Genomic DNA, 12,053 nt, shown 5'->3' on the forward strand with positions numbered 1-12,053 from the left:
AACATGACTCTTGGACCAATAAAATATATTCTAATTAGTGTTTGAAGTTTTGTAATGGTATGTTTGTCACGTGTGCTGAATACAACAGTAAAATATGTCTTTTTAAAAATTTCTGCAAAGTTTCAGAAAATAGGTTTTCATCCGATAGCGAGACTAATATTCATGTATAACTGACATGCCATGATTTGGAGAGAGAAAAATATGAAATTGCCCTATAAGCTACTGTACTGCAGATGGCTCTAGGAAATTATGCTATGATTAGTCCCTCATTCAATGTCATAAAATCATAATCCTTATACAAATCCCCAATAAACTGTTAAACGTTTATATAACAAAAATAGAAAATGTACAGTACCAGTCAAAAGTTCTGCCCCTTCTTAATCATTCAAGGGTTTTTCTTTATTTTTACTATTTTCTGCATTGTAGAATAATAGTGAAAACATCAAAACTCCTTGACGACAGCTTTGCACACTCTTGGTATTCTCTCAACCAGCTTCATGAGGTATTCACCTGGAATGCATTTCAATACCAAGTCCATATTATAGCAAGAACATCTCAAATAAGCAAAGGTCAGGAGGTCAGTCAATCCGGAAAAGATTTTTTCAGTTGCAAAACCCATCAAGCGCTATGATGAAACTGGCTCTCATGAGGACCACCACAGGAATGAAAGACCCAGAGTTATCTCTGCTGCAGTGTATAGGTTCATTAGAGTTATCAGCCTCAGAAATTGCAGCCCAAATAAATGTCTCACAGAGTTCAAGTAACAGACACATCTCAACATCAACTGTTCAGAGGAGACTGCGTGAATCAGGACTTCATGGTTGAATTGCTGCAAAGAAACCACTACTGTCTTTGTGAGATGCAGAGTTGGTGAACAGATGATCTCTGCATGTGTGGTTCCCACTGTGAAGCACGGACGAGGTGTGATGGTGTGGGGGTGCCTGTGACACTATCTGTGATTTATTTAGAATTCATGGCACATTTATTTAGAACTCAAGACCGCAGAGTGAAGGCAGAGCAGCCAACAAGTGCTCAGCATAAGTGGGAACTCCTTCAAGATTGTTGGAAAAGCATTTCGGGTGAAGCTGGTTGAGAGAATGCCAACAGTGTGCAAAGCTGTCATCAAGGCAAAGGGTGGCTACATGATTCCATGTGTTATTTCATAGTTTTATTGTCTTCACTATTATTCTACAATGTAGAAAATAATAAAAAGAAAAACCCTTGTATGAGTAGGTGTCCAAACTTTTGACTGGTAATGTATATCAATTCACAATCCCTAATATGAATAATATCCCACCCTGCCAAAATTGGTTCATGTTCTATTCAGAGGGGGAATATCTTTGTAATGATGTTTCTCATCTTTGTTTACAAGCCTGCTTGATGTTCTACAACTTTGATCTGCTGTCCTAATTAATGAAGTTGAGGATTCTGGAACTATTTTATTTTATATTCCACACCTAAATTCTGTTTCAATGCATACCTGTACCCCAAGTGCCCATCCTTATGTCTTGAATCTGTTTTGTATTATGTGTGAATATGGAAATCCCTGTACATAAAACTGTCTGCAATCTCATCTCTCCCTCTGATCTAAGATGAATTGCTGGAGGTGTTTACTAAATCTTCTGTTTTTAATCCAGTGAGGCAGAGAAGAAAGCACCATATCCTCCTTTCATGATAGAGAGATTGTAATCTGATGGGATAGATAACTGCAATCCTCTAAAAATAGGTTTCAGATTACATGCTCAAATGTAACATTCTCACAGCATCACTGATCATTTCAAACGTAACATTCTCAGACTGTGGTCTGATCTATCTGTTAGTGTTGCAACAGTAGTTTAAGTACTTAAGGAGCAAAGTAAGGATACTGAAGTTAACATACGGGGTCCACTTTGGATAATTTGTGTGGATATTTTACTAAAACACTTGCCTTTATTTGAATTCAAACATTGAGTTGTTCAGAGAAAATAATCCTGGAGGATAGTACACAAATAAAACGTTGAAGAACATACAGCATCATCCACATATTTTAATTAGCAAAACAAAACACCATGCTTGTAATTTCAACATTAAGTTAGAATCCAATCTTTCAAAAACCCCTCCGACTGAGTAAAACAAAGTGCAAATATATACAAAACACTTCATTGTAGCCAGCGTTTTAAAGGACTCATTCCTACTCCTTCAAAGTAACAAAATAAAATATAAAACCAAAAACAATAATTTAGAAAGAAACATTTGAAACAAATAATTATACAAAATATATTTATATATTTATATAGAATTAAGGACTAGGCAGAGCAATCATCCGTCAGTCAATCAGCCAGTCAGTCACAAAGCTACTTCCTCTTCAGACTAAGTTAATAAATTCCATATATCTTTGAAGCTGTAAACAAGTTTGTTACGTTAAATCGATTAAAACATTTGGGATAAACAGACAAAACCAACAAATAAATTAGAATCAATTTATCTGAGACAAATGTTTTTGTTTTTTTACTAGAACACCGACTATAATGTAATAGTTCTACAGTATCTACTTAGAAACATCACAGGTTTGCACTCACTCTTTTCTTCCTTACATGTTACAGGTGCTTTTTTATCTTCCTGTTTATACAACATTACAAAACCAGACGTACTGACGTGTCTGCAGTGGCTCTGAGTTCCACAGCCTAATCACCTGGCCTTCACTAGTTTACAAGTGACGTATGGCAGGTAGCCAAACTGTAGGCCTACTTTGGATATGATTGCAGATTTCACCCAAGAAACCTGATACCGTGTTGCACTTACTATTTTAACCAGTTTCAAACCCTATGAGATGGCGTTAACCAAGAGGTACTAAGTCAAAATTCAAGATGTTCTCTTTCAGATTTATGATAAGCTATAATTGTAGAAAGAGGCTCAAACATTGCGTTGATACCTGTAATACACCTGCAATGCTGACAGGGCAGCTCTGGCAAGCTGCCAGTCATTTCTGACTGAGTCCTTTTCACACACAGTGGACGGTGAGATCCACACCAGACCTAGATCCAGATACACTGACCCCATTTCTCTGCACTAAAATAACACCAGGATGGTGAAACCTATTATCCTTAATTATCCTCCTGCAGCTCTTAACATGCTAATGAGCTCCAGTTTTATTTGAGAATGTATTTCGCTCAGAGTTCCAAGGCCAAATTCTAAATTGATTTGGTGCTTATCTACAATATGTATCTTCCATGGAGAAAAATAAGTATTTCTTCTGGTGTGGATTTAATGGATTTTGAAAAGGTATACTAATGGCTCTTTCGCTCCTGGACTGATAAGCAAGCCTAATTATTCTACAGTAATTAGTTAGTTTCAGAGCCATTTAATATACATAGAAAACAGAGCGTCACTGTGTTTAAGGTCCCAACGCAAAACAACACCCAGCATCTAGACTCTAGAAGGGTTAACACCTGTACATTGATAAACCAAAGTATTGGTTTCATTTACTAAATTGTATTTAATCTTTGGGGACTTGATGGATAAAAAGAACAGTTAGATATACTGAATTTATATTCAGGATTTGGACTACCACAAACCTCTGGGTTTTAGTAGTAGAAATACATATTTGTCTACCATTAGTTATGGGAGAACATTGTAATTTGAGGCTTTATCCTATTCAATGAACAAATCTTTTAAAGATGTGTTTGTACCTGAAATTTAAAACATGATATAATCTATGGTTAACAATGTATTGTAATGTGTGGGTCAAGCCGAATGGCATTATTCAACCCAAAGACAAGAGAGTGATCATTTGATTCTTCCCTGTGCCTCCTTTGGTCTGTCTGCATTCCTCACGGTTATCACTGAACACGTGATGTAGCGATCACAGTCTTATTTTTCAGTCATGGATGTGAAGGAATGCTGTTATTTACTGAATGTACGAATGTATCCTAAATGAACCCGGTGTGTGAATTGGCATTGAAAAGACTCTTGCAACGGTGTTAGAGACTTGACATATACAGTATACCTGTAGTACAGAGGACATCAACTGTGTTCAGGTACGTTCAGTCAAACACTGTACAAAACAAGAGTTTTCATTCTTGTGTAAAAATGTAAATAAATATGAAATAAATAAAGACAAAACAATAAATACTTAATTGTTGGAGAGGACTGAACTCAGAACCATGTAAATGTACTCAAATAATATTCAGGTATAAGCCTACCAGACTGTATTTTTCCTCCCAGCAGAGAGGGGACATGGGAGTGTGTACAGTCAGCTGCTGTACCACTACTGAAAAATACAGAGCTTCTACTGTCTGTCGTGGAAGGAGTCAACAGAGAAAATGGGCATTTACCATCTGATCAGAACCTACAGATCGGCCTACTGCTACTGGCTCTATGGGACCGTAGGGTAAACAAAATGAAGGACTCCTGGGTTGGAAATCAGTATTCAACACAGTAACCTCTCTCTTCTTCTGAACAGTGCTTAGTATGGTAATGATAACATAGGCAGCAAATAGAGGCTTTTCCCCCCCCATAAACTACCATGGATGACCTACCAGAAGTGAACACATAAGCAAGTCTTTTATTTAGACAGCATTTAAAACATAAAAATCTATACTGTTATCCCGTCTGTTGTGTTTGGTGTTGCGTTACACATTATGCTCAAGCTGTCATTTGTAATAATGGCAAACATCGGGAAGAGAAAGACGATTTTCACAGAACGATTATCGTAAGATAGAGAGTCTCTAACGGGAACTGTGTCTTTTTGGTGTGTAATTTAATGAAACATGGCTGGCTGTTTTATTACTAGACCTATTGCTGTTAATGGATCAACTACTTTTAGGATGTTTGATATGGGTTATAAGGGTTGTTTCCACGACAGCAGTAGCCCTGAGTTCTGGACGGGAACCCCTGGGACTCTGACAGATCAGATTCACAGAGGAGCAGACTAAAACAATGATCTGAGTACAATTAGCTGGACAGTCACTAGGGTGGAACGTCCATGAGGAAAGGGCTTCACTTCCTGCTTGACTGCAACACAAAAGGCAAGCTTTAAAACTCTGGACTCTGAGCCATCAGAAAACATCCATTTGGCCCGAATACAAAGTAAAAAGAGAAAGGCGCTTTGTAGCTATGGCATTTGAGAGACGAGGGGGATGGCCACCCCTCAGCCCCAACACGCCCCTCAATTTATGTCACTTAATCAGGCCTCTGATGCTTCTAGAATTTGGTGTCTTTTGGCCATACACTGCCTTCTTCATCACGTACTGGCATTGAACCTCCAACCCTAACACAACAAAACAGAACCGAGGCTTTCCTTTGGGGCCAAGAGGTTATAGTCTACTACTTGTACCTTACCATACTTGTGGTAAAACTCATACATTTCAAGATCAAATCTACAGTCCACACCTAAATGTTACTTTTCACCATTTTGTACAATTATTATCGCAGACCAAAAGCTACTCTTCCCATGGCACTAGCTTGGCAGTTCAGCACAGTTTCCAAGGCAACTTACTGTATGCCTCTATTGGAATGAATCTGGTAGTTATCCACAGCAGTCCTCTTCCATTAGATTAGGCAGTTACTAGAGTCTGCCATTGAAAAGGCCAGTGTGGAGAAAAAAACTACTCAGAATGTCTCACTGGCAATGGCAGGTAGAGGTTTGAGAGAGTGAGGATATTGGGCACAGAATCTGGTCTGTAGACATTGGGCTCAATGTGCTGTGGTTCGTTGTGTTGATTGTCCAGTGTCTTATGTCCTCCTTTTTAATTGCACAAGCTGTGGATGCTCCAACACAGGTCCGTTCACCAGTTCAACCAAATCCCCATTTCCCACTTCTCTCCCCGACCCCCTGTTCCATCCTCTGTCCTCAGCTGCTGCCCGACATCAGGTTAATGGCTTGTTCCAGTTTGTGTCGCAGCTTGTGTTTGCGGCAGTACCCATCCCTGTCTAGTGCGGTCAAAATCTGAACAGAAAAGTGAGATCATTTTTTTCTCTCAACATTAACAAGACTGTTTATTGCATTACATTTCGATATCACAGTGTAAAAAAAATCCTGTTGATTTTACGGTATCTTAATGGTAACATACTGTATTATAAAAAAAAAGAAGTAACTTACAGGTAACTGACTACCATTAAGTTACTGTAAAATACAACAAGAATTTATTTCAGTGTACATTATGTACAATCTGAGGTCAAATAAAGAACAGAGTTGGTCCGTGTCTCCTACCTCCTCTTTGTACTTGTTAATGTAGAAGTAGAGCTCACTGAGAGCACTGAGAGTGTTGAACTCGGTGCCATGGAGACGAGACTGCTCCACCAGATAGGCATCCATGTCCTGGTCACTGATGGTAGGCATCTTACTGATATCTCTGTAGTACCTGACACAAGCAAAGAGACACAAGAGCGCTCAGTGTTAAGACTCTTTGAGAGAAAATTAAATATGACAGCAAATAAGGTAACTGAAAGTGTACCTCTCCACCCAGCTCTTGTAGTTGGGGATGTCTTTAGCGTACAGCAGCTTGTTGGAGGGCGAGTCCTTGCCCAGGCGGTGCTCTGAGGTGGAGCAGGAGTCCATGAAGGTCTGGGCCACCACAGACAGACAGGCGTCTGTGATGCTGCTCTTATGGATGTCAAACACAAACTGGGGGTTCTTGATCACGTTCACCCAGAACCGCAGGGGCAGACTGTCAGACAGAGAGAAGGGAGAGAAAGAGAGAGAGGAACAAAAAGATGGGACCATTACAGGTTAATCTTAAGAGTTACAGTTGGTATTGGAGTGTCACTTGATGCAATAGTTGACAATCCAAAATACAGATTTTAAAAACGACTCAAATAGAGTTTTGAGGCACTAAAAGCAGTCATATTCAGCATGGTAAAATCGTATTCATTTCCATGTGTTACATTTTAGTCAGGTCCAAAATATGTTTTAGTAAGCGCACCGTTACAGCCTGGGTTCCATTGACCTATTTATCCTTTCAATGCAGGGTCACACAGAGTGTTTCGTGGTAGTCTTAAACAAATCTACTTTTGTTTTTGTGGAATATATTATTTTGTGTAGTGAAAGTGAAAAGTGAAAAGATGTTAGACAACAATAGGACAAAGTGACAGTAACAGACGAGCGTAAAAAAATTCTAATTATATATACAAACATACAATAAAAAATAATAATAATGAGACATTGGATCATATGGTCACCTGCCGTAGGCTACATATTATACATTACGTGTGAAACATTGTGAGGATTATATAGAGATTCAATCAATGAGATGTGGGGGGAGATTCTCCATATAGTCAATAAAAGGTTGCCAAATTCTGTAAAATGTCTTTAACTTATTCCTCAAGCAGTAAGTGATTTTCTCCATTGGGATACAACTATTAACTTCCGATAGCCACATTGCAACTGGCAGAAACAAATCTACTTTGAAACAAAAGTATATATCATACACATGGTTATGGGCTTAAAAAAAGAAGACACCTGTACCATGTCAGATGCAGAGTTGAAATGTATTCCATTTTGAGTTTGCATCCCAATGTTACACCTTAAATACACCACAGAAGACCGTTTGACATAGAAACACCAGATGTTCTGCATATTGTTTTTAAATAATATAGTCAATAAAAGGTTGCCAATTATGAATTGATGAAGAAAGAAAATTATGAAAACAAAAAAAAAAGTTTTACCCCTTTTTCTCCCCAATTTCGTGGTATCTTGTCTCATCGCTACAACTCCTGTACGGGCTCGGGAGAGACAAAGGTTGAAAGTCATGCGTCCTCCGATACACAACCCAAACGAAGCTGCACTGCTTCTTAACACAGCGCGCATCCAACCCAGAAGCCAGCCGCACCAATATGTCGGAGGAAACACCGTGCACCTGGCAACCTTGGTTAGCGCATACTGCGCCCGGCCCGCCACAGGAGTCGCTGGTGCACGATGAGACAAGGATATCCCTACCGGCCAAACCCTCCCTAACCCGGACGACGCTAGGCCAATTGTGCGTCGCCCCACGGACCTCCCGGTTGCGGCCGGTTACGACAGAGCCTGGGCACGTACCCAGAGTCTCTGGTGGCACAGCTGGCGCTGCAGTACAGTGCCCTTAACCACTGCACCACCCGGGAGGCCAATGATGATGAACAATATTAATAACATTCCACCCATGAGTCCACTAGAGGGCAGCTATCAGGAACACTCTGTGCTTACCAGTTGCTCTTCCAGGTGTGACGGACATCAGGGTCAGTGATCTGCCTCTTGTCAGCCTGTTCGTCCAGGAAGTCAAACATGTACTTGATGGCCAGAGGGAGGGCACTGCCGCGGTGCGCCGTGCTGAACACCGTCTCAAAAAGGTCATCCACAAACTTCTGCAGAGTTCCCTGTATGGTGATCAGACAAACGGTGTCAACACAGAGTCCAAGATAGGAACGTGTGCCTGGCAACAATACATTATCATGACACATTATGAGACAATCCACCCAAATACACAGTTCAATCAACAGACTACAACGAGAAGAGACCTTGGTGGCCAGTAGGCGGGTGAGATAGATCTCAGACACCATCTTGCTGCCGCGGTCGCCCTCCCGTTGGTCAGCGTGCTCGTGATTCTTGACCAGGTGCCAAAGCTTGGTGCCAGTCTCCTGGTCAGGGGTGATCATGGGGGCCCGGGAGCGCAGGCTGTCTGGGCTGCTGGACGTCCTCAGGAGACTCTCTGGAAACACAACACAGATACTGTAGGAGGCTGGGCTTTCATACAGTAGGTATTGAAAAACTGAAAGGGTCATTAATACCTACCATAACGGCTCAGAGAGGTTCATTAATACGTACCATAACGACTCAGAGAGGGTCATTAATACGTACCATAACGACTCAGAGAGGGTCATTAATACCTACCATAACGGCTCAGAGAGGTTCATTAATACGTACCATAACGGCTCAGAGAGGTTCATTAATACCTACCATAACGGCTCAGAGAGGTTCATTAATACGTACCATAACGGCTCAGAGAGGTTCATTAATACGTACCATAACGGCTCAGAGAGGGTCATTAATACCTACCATAACGGCTCAGAGAGGTTCATTAATACCTACCATAACGACTCAGAGAGGTTCATTAATACGTACCATAACGGCTCAGAGAGGTTCATTAATACGTACCATAACGGCTCAGAGAGGGTCATTAATACCTACCATAACGGCTCAGAGAGGTTCATTAATACCTACCATAACGACTCAGAGGTTCATTAATACGTACCATAACGGCTCAGAGAGGTTCATTAATACGTACCATAACGGCTCAGAGAGGGTCATTAATACGTACCATAACGGACTCAGAGGGGTTCATTAATACGTACCATAACGGCTCAGAGAGGTTCATTAATACGTACCATAACGGCTCAGAGAGGTTCATTAATACGTACCATAATGACTCAGAGAGGGTCATTAATACGTACCATAACGGCTCAGAGAGCGGGTGAATGTAAAGGAGTTGGCGATGTTGTAGGCAGAGACCTGCTTCTGGACCAGGGCTACCAAAGACCCATCTGCCACCTGGAGGTGGAGGAGAGAGATCTTTAATCATCCATCATCAAATGAAGGACCATCACTCTGACTGTATTCATCTTTGTGTCTGGGAAATGTGGATGAGTATTATGTGGATGTGTCCAGCTGGTGATGCTGTCTGACCTGGTAGTGGGCCAGGGTGTTGAGCCTCTTCCAGTCACTCTCAATCTTTGTGGTGACGTCCTCATCTTGAAGGATAATTCTAGTCAGTCTTCCTTGTCGCCACTCTGTGAGGACGGAAAACAACAACAGAAGATTGGTTTGGGCTATGATCCGTATCTTCAGTTTCAGCAGGGAATAACTACTAGCCAATGTTGCAATTAGTTACAGTAGATCCTTCACAGTAATAAAGAAAACCTTCACATACAGGGTCCCCACTGTAAACATGAGTATGTCTGTAGCCTACGAGGCTGTTATTACCACAGACCCGTGTTTCTTAAGAGACTGTTATTACCACAGACCCGTGTTTCTTAAGAGGCTGTTATTACCACAGATCCGTGTTTCTTAAGAGGCTGTTATTACCACAGACCCGTGTTTCTTAAGAGGCTGTTATTACCACAGACCCGTGTTTCTTAAAAGGCTGTTATTACCACAGACCCGTGTTTCTTAAGAGGCTGTCATTACCATAGACCAGTGTTTCTTAAGAGGCTGTTATTACCATAGACCCGTGTTTCTTAAGAGGCTGTTATTACCATAGACCCGTGTGTCTTAAGAGGCTGTTATTACCACAGACCCGTGTTTCTTAAGAGGCTGTTATTACCATAGACCCGTGTTTCTTAGAGGCTGTTATTACCACAGACCCGTGTTTCTTAATCCTGGTCCTGGATTTCTTTTTTGGGGGGTGTTACACCTTTTCCCCAAAAATAATCTTGATGATGAGTTGATCATTTGAATTAGCTGTGTAGTGCTAGACCCCTTTGGCCCCCAGGACCAGGAACACTGCTATAGACTTCCATATATACAGTAGGTTCTTACCCAGGTCCATATCATCAGCCTGGGGTCTCTGGGAGTAGGGGATGCCCTTGTACACAGCGTCCAGCAGCTTGTCCTTCACCTGAGTGACCGTGTCACAGTTCAGCACCTTCACCGGGACCTCGGTGCCTGCCTCTCCCTCCGGAGGGATACACATCAGTGTCTGGAGAGAGAGAAACCACAGAGCTGTCAGGACTAGAGGGACTATCTGGGGAGGGAGAAACCACAGAGCTGTCAGAACTAGAGGGACTATCTGGGGAGGGAGAAACCACAGAGCTGTCAGGACTAGAGGGACTATCTGGGGAGGGAGAAACCACAGAGCTGTCAGGACTAGAGGGACTATCTGGAGAGGGAGAAACCACAGAGCTGTCAGTACTAGAGGGACTATCTGGAGAGGGAGAAACCACAGAGCTGTCAGGACTAGAGGGACTATCTGGGGAGGGAGAAACCACAGAGCTGTCAGTATCAGAGGGACTATCTGGAGAGGGAGAAACCACAGAGCTGTCAGGACAAGAGGGACTATCTGGGGAGGGAGAAACCACAGAGCTGTCAGGACTAGAGGGACTATCTGGGGAGGGAGAAACCACAGAGCTGTCAGGACTAGAGGGACTATCTGGAGAGGGAGAAACCACAGAGCTGTCAGTACTAGAGGGACTATCTGGAGAGGGAGAAACCACAGAGCTGTCAGGACTAGAGGGACTATCTGGGGAGGGAGAAACCACAGAGCTGTCAGTATCAGAGGGACTATCTGGAGAGGGAGAAACCACAGAGCTGTCAGGACTAGAGGGACTATCTGGGGAGGGAGAAACCACAGAGCTGTCAGGACTAGAGAGGGGACAGGACTACTAGAGCACTGCACTGAGTCTCTTTAAAAGGGGAATTCTTCCAGTTGAAGAGAGAGATTTAGACTGCAATTTCCTCAGGTGTTTGTTTTTCATGAATCACTTTAAATGCTGTTTTATCAATAGTCTCCCCCAGAGATATTAACTGCATTGTCGATAATGAAGATTTTATCTGTCTGAAGAAAATCAGTGACGACTACAAGCGATCTGGAGGACAAATTTTTTAGCTATCCTCGGGTCAATAGAAAACTGACAAGAGGACATTGATTTAACTACAAACAAAGATTTATATGACACAATGTGCCATAGTTAAAAGGAGGAGATTGAGGATTGAGAGTAAACACATAATATATTTTACCTGTTCTGGCACCCCTTCACAGCTCAACCAGTCACAATATAGTGAAGTCAGGCTCTATTTGGTAAAGTGTCATTATAACAAATTGAGATGTATTCAGCCTCATTTGCAACTTGCATTGACACATTAACAAACATAGAACACTGGTGTCAGAATGAGGCCATTCCCTGAATTCCTATACAAACTCTACACAGTGACTATCCTAGCTAATAGATTCTGTATTGTCTACTGGTTAATGTCTTTCTGTAAACTATTGTGCCATGTTGCTATGTCAGTATTGCCAGACGGTAAACAATGATTTGCTGCAGGCCTGACGGGGTTTCTGTGCTCAGCACTATTTACTCTAGAGCAGAGGTGTCAAACATACTGC

At 41.8% G+C, this 12,053-nt stretch overlaps 1 protein-coding gene across 3 annotated transcripts in view; it reads right to left on the bottom strand.

Moving 5' to 3' along the window:
* Positions 1 to 2,006: 2,006 nt before the first annotated feature.
* LOC109869322 (plexin A3) overlaps positions 2,007 to 12,053 on the bottom strand; it is a 188,067-nt gene continuing 178,020 nt past the window's right edge. For all 3 annotated transcript variants that reach the window (XM_020459397.2, XM_031804073.1, XM_031804074.1), the window contains 8 exons: positions 10,490 to 10,649; positions 9,638 to 9,741; positions 9,406 to 9,502; positions 8,473 to 8,663; positions 8,162 to 8,331; positions 6,435 to 6,647; positions 6,191 to 6,341; positions 2,007 to 5,926 (listed from right to left, as the gene is read on the bottom strand). In XM_020459397.2, the coding sequence (XP_020314986.2) occupies positions 5,831 to 5,926; positions 6,191 to 6,341; positions 6,435 to 6,647; positions 8,162 to 8,331; positions 8,473 to 8,663; positions 9,406 to 9,502; positions 9,638 to 9,741; positions 10,490 to 10,649 (1,182 nt within the window). In that variant the 3' untranslated portion in view covers positions 2,007 to 5,830. The remainder of the gene's footprint in view (positions 5,927 to 6,190; positions 6,342 to 6,434; positions 6,648 to 8,161; positions 8,332 to 8,472; positions 8,664 to 9,405; positions 9,503 to 9,637; positions 9,742 to 10,489; positions 10,650 to 12,053) is intronic.

The sequence above is a fragment of the Oncorhynchus kisutch genome, linkage group LG24, assembly GCF_002021735.2.
Source record: "Oncorhynchus kisutch isolate 150728-3 linkage group LG24, Okis_V2, whole genome shotgun sequence".
Lineage (NCBI taxonomy): Eukaryota > Metazoa > Chordata > Actinopteri > Salmoniformes > Salmonidae > Oncorhynchus > Oncorhynchus kisutch.